At 41.3% G+C, this 12,395-nt stretch overlaps 1 protein-coding gene across 1 annotated transcript; it reads right to left on the bottom strand.

Annotated features, from left to right (window-relative positions):
- Positions 1 to 997: 997 nt before the first annotated feature.
- On the bottom strand, positions 998 to 8,685 carry NGDN (neuroguidin). Its single transcript, XM_060145251.1, has 11 exons — positions 8,603 to 8,685; positions 8,189 to 8,248; positions 7,496 to 7,567; positions 3,847 to 3,984; positions 3,513 to 3,597; positions 3,376 to 3,428; positions 3,001 to 3,124; positions 2,745 to 2,913; positions 1,816 to 1,972; positions 1,617 to 1,674; positions 998 to 1,164 (listed from the first exon to the last, which is right to left on the bottom strand). The coding sequence occupies exons 1-11, from the start codon at positions 8,612 to 8,614 to the stop codon at positions 1,145 to 1,147; spliced, it is 948 nt and encodes a 315-aa protein (XP_060001234.1). The 5' UTR covers positions 8,615 to 8,685; the 3' UTR covers positions 998 to 1,144.
- Between the last annotated feature and the right edge of the window lie 3,710 nt (positions 8,686 to 12,395).

Below are 12,395 nucleotides of genomic sequence, written 5' to 3' on the forward strand. Positions count from 1 at the left end.
GAAAACAGACCCCCCACCCCAACTGGGCAGACCAGTATAAGTCCAAATTCATAGGACTTATAATCAACTAGGTTTTACTGATGTAATGATCTAAATTATATCCCTCTCCATGACACATCATTAACTCCAATGAATTACTTCTAGACTCAACTCTCTTCCCGTCCCTTTCCACCTTCTACATTATCCAAGGCCAGAGGGATCTCTCACTAACAGAAGTCATTCTCTGAACAGAATACAAGATCTCAGATATGTAACTCCCACCAGTCTCCTGACTTGGGCTGATATGACTGAGGGGTTTTCATTCTCTTGGTCTTCAGGAATTTTCTGTCTGCCTGCTTGTTGGCATTCTTTCACAAGCTCTTTGTAAAAGGGCTGGCGTTTGCTCACTGGTAAACTGAAGACTTTGTTGAAAGAGGGTCAAAGAGGCTGAAAAACACAAGACTATACTGATTCTTCACACTCCTCTCATTCCCTCTACTGTTCTCTCCAGATAAACTCTCAACTTTCAATAACTGACCTAAGATCAGCCCTACGTCCATGCTATTTTAGAAAGAAAGGAAAAACTTTCAGAGCAGTGGAGACAAGAATAACTCTTGGTAATGAGAAAAGGTTCTATCTAGCTTTTGATTATAGTCAAGCACCAAAGGAGGTTTCCTAAGCCACTAATGCCACCTGGTGGCCAGCAAGATACATTAATAAATCTTAAAATCCATATATTTCAGATGATCTGTATTATAATTATAACAAATCATACAGGAACTTGGGGCAACGTGGGGTTGAAAGAGTGGATTATACTATTCTAATCTCTCAATATTTTTTGATTAAATAACCAATTTTTAGTTTCTGGTGAAAATGTATTATCAAAGAAAACCATATAAAGCCAAACTTTCTTATTCCCCCCAAAACCTCATCCTTCCCTTTTCCATCAACCTCTCACCAAAAATACCCCATACCCAGTGATTCCAGTCATATAATACATGTGCAAAAGGGGCTTCAATTCGTAAGTAAAATCAATTTTATTAATAAAGATCTTTCCACATGTCCAGAGCAAATAATTAATGAATTCCGAGGAAAAAACCTACATACAGTGAAATTAGAAGTATCCCAGGATGACAAAAAATAAATTAAATATGTACACCCATAATCACCGCCGCCTCCGAAAACCTGAAAGGAAGGGAAACCAAGAATGAGGCAAAGGACAGTTGGGAAAAGCCAAAGGGACAGAAAAAAAGGACATCTAGAGAGAAGGGCTCGATAGGAGTGGGTTCCCTCAGCAATACTCTCTATATCCTCCCAGGACAAAAGACTAGAAGCAGGATAGAAACTGAAATGGGATAATGGTTCCTTCAAGTCACACTTTCATAGTTTACTTAAGGAAACCTGAACAGGAACTGTGGGGCCTTCAGAAATAGAATCCAGAAATCTCTTTTGTGAATGATGCTGATTTTCATCTTGGGAAAGAAAAAAATAAATGCCCACCTCTATGAGATTAACACCCAGTATGGAAGAGATACTATAAAGGTTGGTAAAACCTAGGATGGCAGATCCGGAGCTGGCATCCCAATTCGTAAACCCCATCCTGCACTTGATCACCCAAGTCCTAGTCATTCACTAACCTTTTTTCTTCTGACCTTTCTTAGGTATCTTCTTCCGCTTCTTAGTAGAATTCTGATCCTGGAGACACATGGAGAAGGGAAGGAATGGCGGTGAGCTTCCAAGTTTAGTGTCCCTTCCCAAGTTCCTCACGGTAATAAGCCCACATACATTTAGCTGAAAGCATGAAGGTCACCTCCCATCACTGTATCACTTCCTCACCTCATCAAGATGAGGGGTTCCTCCTGTCAAAGCACTGATGTCACTGAAGTGCGTGAGGGAATGAATTTGTGAGCTCATGACATTTGCTCGTTTTCGCCGTCCTTTCTCCCGCTTACTGACACTTAAACGCACCATCATGCTCTCCTCATAGTTAATCCTGCCAGAGAAACACAGACACCACTTGCAGCATGCTCAGACCATAGAGGCAGAAAGTTGCAGCCAAGAACCTGGGCCCAGGTGTTTACTCACCCCACGTTCAGACAGTTCTCAAGAAATTTCATAGCAAGTCACTATAGTATTTAGTGAGGTGATACTGTGTGCTCAACACTCAATGCTCAATACTCAATGAAATGTTCTTTGCACTAGAACTTCCCTCCTCCCCAGAGATGAACTCACAGCCCATCCACAGGAATACTTAAACTATAACAGGAAATTCTTTATATTCCAGTTCCATAAACAGGATCCTCTACATGAACCTTCTCACTCAAACCTACCAACTGCAGAGATGGACACCTGGGCAAAGTTGATGAGTCTGTGTTCAACTTATAACTGCTTTTCTACTTTTCTTCCCTGAACTTATCTAGCACTCTCCATGCCATTATAAAAACGTGACTTTCTTGCTTTCTGCAGAAAATAAACAGCAGTGATAGTGAAACACAGAACTTTAAAATCCTACTAGGTGGAACTGCATATATTCTCCTCCATGTAGCACTTGCTCAGCCTGAACCCCTGGGGGAAAAAAAAAGACATTTCCCCCGCTAGTTCCTATTCTGTACTTCAAACTGCTAACTCTTAGAAACCGTCACACCAAATTTTGCACTCCACTTTCTAGATAATGTGGGTTCTCTTGGAATTAGACTTAATCATCGTCATTCAAAGGCCAGGTCTCTACAGCATAGAAAACAATTTCTAACTGCAAGGACTCGGACCTGTGCTGATCCTCCTGGCTCTGTCGAGTAACATGAGGATGCCGAGCATCACGGATTTCCTCTGGAGCATCTGAGTACTGCTCCTTTAGTTCACGAATGACAGAACTGCTCAATGCCCGTCTCTTGGCTCGTTCTAGGCGCTTCTTCTCCCGCTCAGCTTCTGTTTCATCTATGTGATAAAAATCAGCAAGGGTTATCCCAGAACAGGGAAGAGAAACACAATTCATGCTGAGGAAGCAGCCTCCACAGTTCATACCGTAATGCACTGGAACCAAGCGTGGTGGAACATATTTCTTAGCTGTCCCTTTTCCAGATTTCTTCCCTGAAGCCCCAGACTGGCCTTCCTCTGCTTCATCTTCCTCCTCATCCTCAGAGCTCAACTACAAAAGGAACATAATGTCCACAAACTTAGGAAGCGTTAGTCAAACAAGTGATAAGAAAATCCAAAGCTGAAGTACTCTGGGAAGGTGGGAATACAAACAAGAGGGAGAAAGGGGAATCTCACATTCAACATTCTAAGGCACAAGCTGGGAATCAACGGTAGTAAGAGAATCCCAGGAGATCCAGGAGCATTACAAGGCTCATTCAGGCTTAGATTCCTGAGGAAAATCGGGATAATGCTACCTCTTACCTTGCTCATCATATTGCTGGGATGAGGCTTAAAACGGAGTGGGTCACTCTCACCTAAAATAAAAGACCCAAGAGATTTTACAAGATCTGGAACTTTGTGAACGGCCCACACATAACCTTACAGCTTCTCCCACTTACTGAGGCTGCCTGTCACTGCCGTCTTCACCAGTTTGTCAATTTGATACTTCAGTTTTTGGTCCAAAGGACGAAGCTTTTCCAAAACCTATAATGTGGTTAAATAGGATTACATGTCCTCCGCAAAATTAAGCATACACCAAAAGCCCCTATGTTAAGTTGCCAGATAAAGCACCTAAAATATGCACAAAGTAGAGCAAATGAAGACAAAAATGCTTTTTTTCATTTGGTTTCCTCCCTTAAACATGAGAACACCCACTTAAATGAGAGCTATTGTGTCAGTCCTGGAGTTCAGGACATAGAAACGCAGAACTCTAAGATGACAAATGCCTCATACCGTGCGAATCTCCACCAGTCTCAAAACTGCAGGATGTCCCTGAAGAGACCCTCCTGAGGCTTTGTCCAGAATGAGATGGCTCAGATCCATAAGGTACATTAACAACAGCTGATCTTTCACTTCCAAAAGGCTGAGACCCTGAGTTGAATCAAACAGTAAGACATGCAAATTCAGTTTTAACCACAGAATAAGGAGGAGAGTCTAGGGAGAACAGGATAATTTTTTCCAAGTTCAAACTTTTTCCCATGCAGTTCATATAAGGTATCTGGAGTAGTCTCAAGAAGTGGCTGTACCTAAAATGGCCACAGAGAAAATTATGCTAACACAACAGAAGCACAGCTTAGAGAATTACTGTATGACAATAAGAGCAGGAAAATCAATAAAGTATCCCCCAAAATGACTATAGCAAGGTTTCTCAAACTCAGAGCTACTGACATTTGGGGGACAGGTAATTCTTTGCTGTGGAGCGCTGTCTGGGCACTGAAGGATGTTCCACAGCATCCCTGGCCTCCACCCATTGATGCCATCCCCCAAGCTGTGACAATCAGAAATGTCTCCACACAGTAATGAATTTTAAATTAATTTAACCAAAACAATCACTGATTTTATACAATGGATTTTTACATACAATGGAATTATATGATATAGGTAAAAACAATGACCTGTACATACTGACATGGACTTATCTATGTCGACACACTTTCTACACTGTATAGAAAGTGTGAATAATGTGGTTCCAATTAAGGGGGGGAGGTGAGAAGTATAATACACACATTTTATATGTATAGAAAAATATCTGAAAGTAACATAATTAGCAACTGCTACCCCTGAGGATCGAGATGAGGAAAAGCAAGAAATGGAGTGCTTGTACTGAAAAAGTGGTTTCCCATCAAGCATATATTACTTTTACAATCAACGAAATAAAAAATGTACCCCAGTGATTATCTCAGAATGGTGATTACACTGATTTTTAATTCTCTTCTTTGTGATTTTATGTATCTCCTAAACTTTCTAAAATTAAAAGTATTAGGGGCTTCCCTGGTGGCGCAGTGGTTAAGAATCCGCCTGCTAATGCAGGGGACACAGGTTCGAGCCCTAGTCTGGGAAGATCCCACATGCCGCGGAGCAACTAAGCCCGTGCGCCACAACTACTGAGCCTGAACTCTAGAGCCCGTGAGCCACAACTACTGAAGCCCATGTGCCACAACTACTGAAGCCTGCGCGCCTAGAGCCTGTGCTCTGCAACAAGAGAAGCCACTGCGATGAAAAGCCCTTGCACCGCAATGAAGAGTAGCCCCCACTCGCCGCAACTAGAGAAAGCCCGCACGAAGCAACAAAGACCCAATGCAGCCAAAAAATAAAATTTTTTTTTTCAAAAAAGTATTATACTTACAGGCAGAAAATCATAAATTATAAGTGTATTCTTTTAAATAAAAAAAGTAACGTGTGTAAGCAGACCTAAGCTATAGTTATTAAAAAAAGTCACCGTGAAAAAAAAAAAAAAAAAGTCACCGTGACTGCATAAAACGAAAATGAAAAAGTCCACAGCCCTCGGAAGACCTATTTCAGACAGATTAAATACTCTGCCTAGGATTACATAGTAATAGGAGTACATCTGGGATTCAGACTCAGCCTGACTCCAACACCCAAGCCCTAGGTATCTGTAAACCAACACGCTAAGCTCTTGAGATCAACACTAGCATGCTACAGGAGGATGAGCAAAGGATTTAAAGACAGACAAATTGAGTTCAAGTTTTGAATTAGGCATTTAGCAGTCAAATATTGGGTAAATCATGACCTCTGTCTCCTCATCTATAATATGTACAGTAATTCCTTCCCACCCCCAAAAGTAATTATGAGGCTCAAATAAGATATGAAAGTACTTTGTAGCCTAAAAAGCACCTACTAGAAGTCTTTGATCCTGAAGGTTAATAAATATCTGTTCAGTGAATAAATATATAGTGATCTAAGATACACGTGCACAGCCCATCTCAAAAAGACATTAAAATGGATCAAAGCATGATACCAGAATAAAGATAGCCAAGAATTTGAGAAATAGGCTCTTCTGACATGCTTGGGCATTGTCAAGTTCTAATGGGTTACAAGCGTATGAGAGAAAGACAAAATAAAAAGCGAAGATTAAAAAATGGGAAATAAGAAAAGAACGAAAATGAATGATGCAAAAGAAAAGGCAAAAAGAAGATACATTAAAAATTCGGGGACTTCCCTGGTGGCTCAGTGGTTAAGAATCTGCCTGCCAATGCAGGGGGCACATGGGTTCGACCCCTCATCCAGGAAGATCCCACATGCCGGGGAGCAACTAAGCCTGTGCACCACAACTACTAAGCCTGCATGCCACAAATACCGAAGCCCACACGCTCTAGAGCCCGTGCTCGGCAACAAGAGAAGCCACCGCAGTGAGAAGCCCGCGCACTGCAATGAAGAGTAGCCCCCGCTTGCCCCAATTAGAGAAAGCCCGCACGCAACAATGAAGACCCAACGCAGCCAAAAATAAATTAAAAAATTTAAAAAAAACTCGTGTCTTTTTAAAACACAATCCGCTGTAAATCTCATGCTTAAAAATCCTTCAATGATTTTTATTAACCTACTATGATTTGCATATTTCTGTTGACCTATGGAATGTTTTGCTTAAATGATATCTTAGGACGAAAGCTCAATACATAAAACAGGTAACACCCAAGTTTTCCAGCTCAAGCAGGTATGAGGGATCCAGAGACCATTGTTTTTTTTAAATGATTTTTTGGAGGTGATCCATTTTTAAAGTCTTTATTGAATTTGTTACAATAAACTTCTGTTTTATGTTTTGGTTTTTTGGCCGCGAGGCACGTGGGACCTTAGCTCCCTGACCAGGGATTGAACACATACCCCGTGCATCGGAAGGCGAAGTCTTAACCACTGGACCGCCAGGGAAGTCCCCAGAGACCTCCTTCTATACTGCCCCACACTCAATGGTCCCTGAGAAGGTTCTATAAGACCTTAATTTGAAAACTACCATATTTAATTTTAAGATAGACATCATTTTTATATTTTAACATCTCTGAAGTCAGGATACATCTTTAAATCAATGGTATCTTAGCATTATGTCATAGATTAACAAGCAACATTGTATACTCAATGTAAGTCAGTGATATGTCGCCAATTAACAGCATTTTATATTAAATGAAATACAGTTGGCCTACAAGGCTCTTCACACAGAGTGACTACTTTTCTGTCCCCAACACACACACAAAATGTACACCCAAGCCCACTACACGACTTACCTCCTTTCCCAGAATATCACCATGCTTTTAGGTCTTTGTGCCTTTGCACATGCTGTTTCTTTCTATCCCTCTGACTCCTATTTATTCCTCACAATCCTGTTACCCCTCTGAGATGCCCCCGCTAATTCCCTCTGCTCCGTGATATTTAATCTTGCTCCTCAGCTCGCACAGCCGCTCATCATGACTGCTACTGCTTATACCTATTGCTTTCACCTGCCTTCTCTACTAGACTTCAGCACAGAAACTGGATCTTATTCATCTTCAAAGCTCCAGCACTAAGCACATACAAGACACTCAATAAGTCTACGATGGAAAGAATTGTTGAGAACATCAAGTCAAGGGGTGCTTATTCTTCAGTTATGTCCTACCTTCTCTGTAGGATAGGCTTTAGCTTGAACTTTTTTGGTCAGAGCTTGCACCTGTGCAGTGACAGCCATCACCTGAAATTAATCCAAATAAAACCACTGATTAGAATACATCAAGTTATCTCTGTGAGCTGTGAAGTGCAAAAGCTAAACAATGCCACCTAAAAATTATCTGAAACACTGCCTAAAGTACACCACTATCTTTTCAGTTCTGAGAAAGTATAGGAGAGATGGTTTCTGATACTTCTTCAAAAGGTAGAAAAACCTTTCCACCTCTTCTTAAAGCTAAAGAGACCATCTTACCAAACCAGGGGGAGGGGATGGGGGCTGGGACAGTGGTGATGGGGGCATTGTAGCTTTGTACCGGTTGAACTTGCAATGCATAGAACTATATAAACGTATATGAGCTAGGCACCCAAAGGGCAAATCGTGTCACCGTTTTCGGCATCGGTTTCCTTAGCTCTAAGAATAAAGAAAATGGATTCAGATGCTTTCTTTCTGGAGTTTTCTGTATTCCTTTGGACGCAGAAATCAATTACTCTGAATTGTAGCCTGAAAAGGTTTTCATTATATCATTTTGCTCTTACTGTTATCTGGTCATTCAAATATGTGCCCCCAAATCACCAAAGTTTAGAGGTGCGTCAAAGTCAAAGCCGATTCGTGACTAATCTATTCCGAAGGGGTGCCATTACTCACCTGCTCCTGGAGGTTTTTCAAAAGTGCTACGGCATTTGGCAGGTCTGACTCCAGCACCTCCTATGGAAGGGAGAGAAAAGAAAAAAACATTCTTTCCTCAGGATTATAAGACGGAACATGTGAGGTGGAAAAGCCCCCTCTCTCCTTCAAACACCCCGGACTTCCTGCCTTCCCACTCCGGTGCACATGCAGCCTCGCCTCAGAGCCCGCCAGCCTCTCAGGTCACTCGAAAGGAGCGGTAACTCCAGCCACGTCTCCCTACTACTGCTTTTGCCCCGCTGCGGAAGGGAGGGCGCCTCCCTGGAGTTATTTCCATCACCACCCTTCCGTCGCCCCAATAATTTGCCTCGAGGCACTGAGGAGAAAACAAACGTCCACAATACCAAGCCGAAGAAGCAAACACACTACACTCACCGGCGCCGCCATCTTCACAAAGCCCGCCCCTTCCGGAACTGTACTTCCTGCGAGCTGACGTTGTCTTTATAGACGAGAGGCCGCCGCCGCTTGCAAACCTAAGCCAATAGGAATAAGGGCTCTCTCACTTCCGTCCCGAACAGGATGTACGAGAGGAGGGGCCGGGTCCAGCCAATGGAATAGAAGAACTGGCTAAATTCGTCAGACTTAGGAGGAGCTTTAACGACGTAAAGATGCTATTGGAAAGAAGCATGTTATTAGTAAATTGAGTAGAATGAGTGGAGCTAAGCCAGTAAAAACTCGGCAACTGATTGATTGACAGGTAGAAAGACCCAATGGAAAAAAGGAGTTAACTGAGCGAACTGAGAACATATTGGCTCCTGGACGCCGCAGTACCCGGAGTCTTTTTCAAGAGGCTTCTCTTGCATTGCCTGAACCCGCCGCTAGGTGACGGGCCTGGGCATCTCTCTGAAAAGGCGGCCACGTTATGAAGCCGCCATTGCTGGCTGCTCTTCCAAGGCGGGCTGCGCTAGATTCCTCACAGACCCCAAGGCCCTTGTGTGATCGTGGAGAAGTCATTCGATCTCTGAGCTTTTTTCATCTATAAATAGGAGAGTTGGGCCAGAGAAGCCCAGAACCAGTTTAGACACGGACAGTAAGGACACTCACGCGCCTCATACGCACCTGGGGGCGCTGCGGAGAGACTCCCCCAGCTGCAGCCCCAACACTTCCTACTAGTTCGGCGACGTGAAGGGAGGGACGTTTAACAAATGAAGCCAGTTCAGATTTACGTGACTTGCCCCTGGTCACACAGGCCCCGGCAGAACTTGGTTTAAACCCAGCCTGTGCATATATAGTATTTCGTTATGCTCTGTCTCATCTTTCCCCAATACTTGAAAGTATGTCAGCTCACTCCTGCTCTCACAGGCTGATGAAGTCAGTTGGGTGGGTATTAATTGTTCCTATCGTCTGCCTTGGGAAGTAAGCACTGCAAGGGGAAATGATGGTCTTGAATTTTACCTGCAACTGTCGAGCAGAGCTAGGACTAGCAATCAGATTTCCTGACTTGGAGTGGTCTTCTGGAATTAAACAAGGAATAACTCCCATATCTCGGCAACCAGGGTGGGAAAATCCTGGTTTCTAAATCTTTTGAGGGATTCAGGAAGAAAAAGGCAGGGCCTAGGTATCCAGTCCTCATGCCTCTGCCTCAAGCATTTATTTGCTGTTTCAGGCCCAGCATGGAAGCTCAGTGTGCCTTGACAGCCTACTCAGTCCATTAACCGATAGTTTTATACCGTTTATCAGGATTTGTATTATGAAAAGTTTCCATTTCAACATAAATTTGTGACCTATTCAGATCCTCTGCCCATTTTTTAATCAGGTAATTCTTTTGCTATTTAAGTTGTATGAGTTCTTTATATATTTTGGATGTCAACTGCTTATCAGATATATGATTTGCATATATTTTCTCCCATTCCGTAGGTTGCCTTTTCATTTTGTTGATGGTTTCCTTTGCTGCGCAGAAGCTTTTTAGCATGATGTAGTCCCACTTGTTTATTTTTGTTTTGTTGCCTTTGCTTTTGCTGTCAGATCCAAAAACAATCATTGTCAAGACTGCTGTTAAGGAGCTTACAGCCTATGTTTTCTTCTAGGAGTTTTAAGGTTTCAGGTCTTCCATTCAAGTCTTTAATCCATTTTGAGTTAATTTTGTGTATAGTGTAAGATGGGGTCTAGTTTCATTCTTTTGCATGTAGCTGTTCAGTTTTTGCAACACCATTTATTGAAGAGACTGTTCTTTCCCAATTGCATATTCTTAGCTCCTCTGTAGTAAATTAATTGACCATACATGTGTGGGTTTATTTCTAGGCTCTCTATTTTGTCCCATTGATCTATGTGTTTGTTTTTATGCCAATATGATATTGTTTTGCTTACTATAGTTTTGTAATATAGTTTGAAATCATGGACAGAAATAACATTTAACCAACTATCTGGGCACTTCATGACTCAGTCAGGTTTACACATAAAATAACCATCATGCTATACGTAAAAATACTCATAATCATTGACTCAGAAATCTATTTCTTGGAATTTATTCTGACAAAATCTTTCAAAAAAAGAAAAGAAGCCATATATATATATATATATATATATGTTTACAGAGACATTATTTATAAGTTCAAAAAACTGCAAACAAGGGGTTAGAGAGTGATTGTTAATGGAAGGGGGTTTCTTTCTGAGGTGATGAAAATGTAGGTAGTGGTGATGGTTACACAACTCTGAATATACTAAAAACGACTGAATTGTACACTGTAAAAAGGTGAATTTTATGATATATGAATTGTCTCAATAAAAGTGTTATAAAACTATAAGCAATCTAAATATCAAACAAGTAAATTTTCATATATTATCACAGAAATAGCAAATAGCTCCATTTATTGAGTGCTTACTATATGCGAGGCATTATTCTGAACACTTTACATGTATAAATTCAGTGGTTTTTCAAAGTGTGGTATGGTACTTGATCTAGTAGCATCTGGAATGCAGATTCAGGCACCCCACCCTGTCCTACTGAATCAGAATTTCTGAGGCCAAGGCCTAAGATGCTTTATTTTAATAAGCCTTCCGTGTATTCTGCAACATGGTCAAGTTTGAGTGTCTCTGTTTTAACTTGTTTAATTCTCATAGTAAACCCATAAGATGGGCAATATTGTTTTCTCCATTTTATAGATAGTAGTGGAACATCTGCCATCGTAAAAATGATAAAATCTAAGATTGCAGAAATATGGAATTCTAATGGCTAGAACATAAGATTATGTACATATTGTATGTACCCACAGCAGCCCTATATATATACCATATATGTACTTTTGTATGTATGTATATAATAGAAACACACACACACCTTGGAAAGAAGCTGAGAATTGAAAATAGTTAATGTGATTTGGTAGGAGATCTTGGGTGTTATTTCTGTACTTGCATAGTTTCAACAAAGTTTTGTTTGTGTTTCAGGAGCAGCCCTGCTGAATCAAAAGGTACTTTCGTAGAAGAGCCACTGATATTACTACATATAAAATAGATAACAACAAGGACTTACTGATAGCACAAGGAATTATAATCAATATTTTGTATTAACCTATAAGGGAAAAGAATTTGAAAAAGAGTATAGATAGATAGATAGATAGATAGATATCTGAATCACTGTGCTGTATGCCTGAAACTAACATGACATTGTAAATCAATTATACTTCAATTAAGAAATGCACATTAGAGGAAATTCCCTGGTGGCACAGTGGTTAAGAATCTGCCTGCTAATGCAGGGGACACAGGTTCGAACTCTGGCTCAGGAAGATCCCACATGCCGCGGAGCAACTGAGCCCATGTGCCACAACTACTGAGCCTGCACTCTAGAGCCTGCGAGCCACAACTACTGAGCCCACGTGCCGCAACTACTGAATCCTGCACACCTAGAGCCCATGCTCTGCAACAGGATAAGCCACCGCAATGAGAAGCCCGTGCACTGCAACAAAGAGTAGCCCCTGCTTGCCGCAACTAGAGAAAGCCCACGCACAGCAATGAAGACCCAACACAGCCAAAAAATAAAGAATGAAAAAAAGAAAACAAATTTTTTTTTCTAAATGCACGTTAGAAAGAATCATCAGAGGATCTCATCCATTCCGTCAACATTTTTGTTAGTTATATATATTGTGGTATTGCTGAATGTTTAATCAGAGCCAGCTAGGCCTTTAAAAACTTGAATTTCCACATTTGAAAATGGGAAAAATATAATTTTGCT

The sequence above is a fragment of the Lagenorhynchus albirostris genome, chromosome 1, assembly GCF_949774975.1.
Source record: "Lagenorhynchus albirostris chromosome 1, mLagAlb1.1, whole genome shotgun sequence".
Classification (NCBI taxonomy): Eukaryota; Metazoa; Chordata; class Mammalia; order Artiodactyla; family Delphinidae; genus Lagenorhynchus; species Lagenorhynchus albirostris.

Coding starts and splice junctions, on each gene's coding strand:
- NGDN (XM_060145251.1), bottom strand. Junction 1,675..1,815: donor GAACCCCTCATCTTGATGAG/GTGAGGAAGTGA, acceptor ATGTGTCTCCAG/GATCAGAATTCTACTAAGAA. Junction 1,165..1,616: donor GAAAGGTCAGAAGAAAAAAG/GTTAGTGAATGA, acceptor CCTTCCTTTCAG/GTTTTCGGAGGCGGCGGTGA.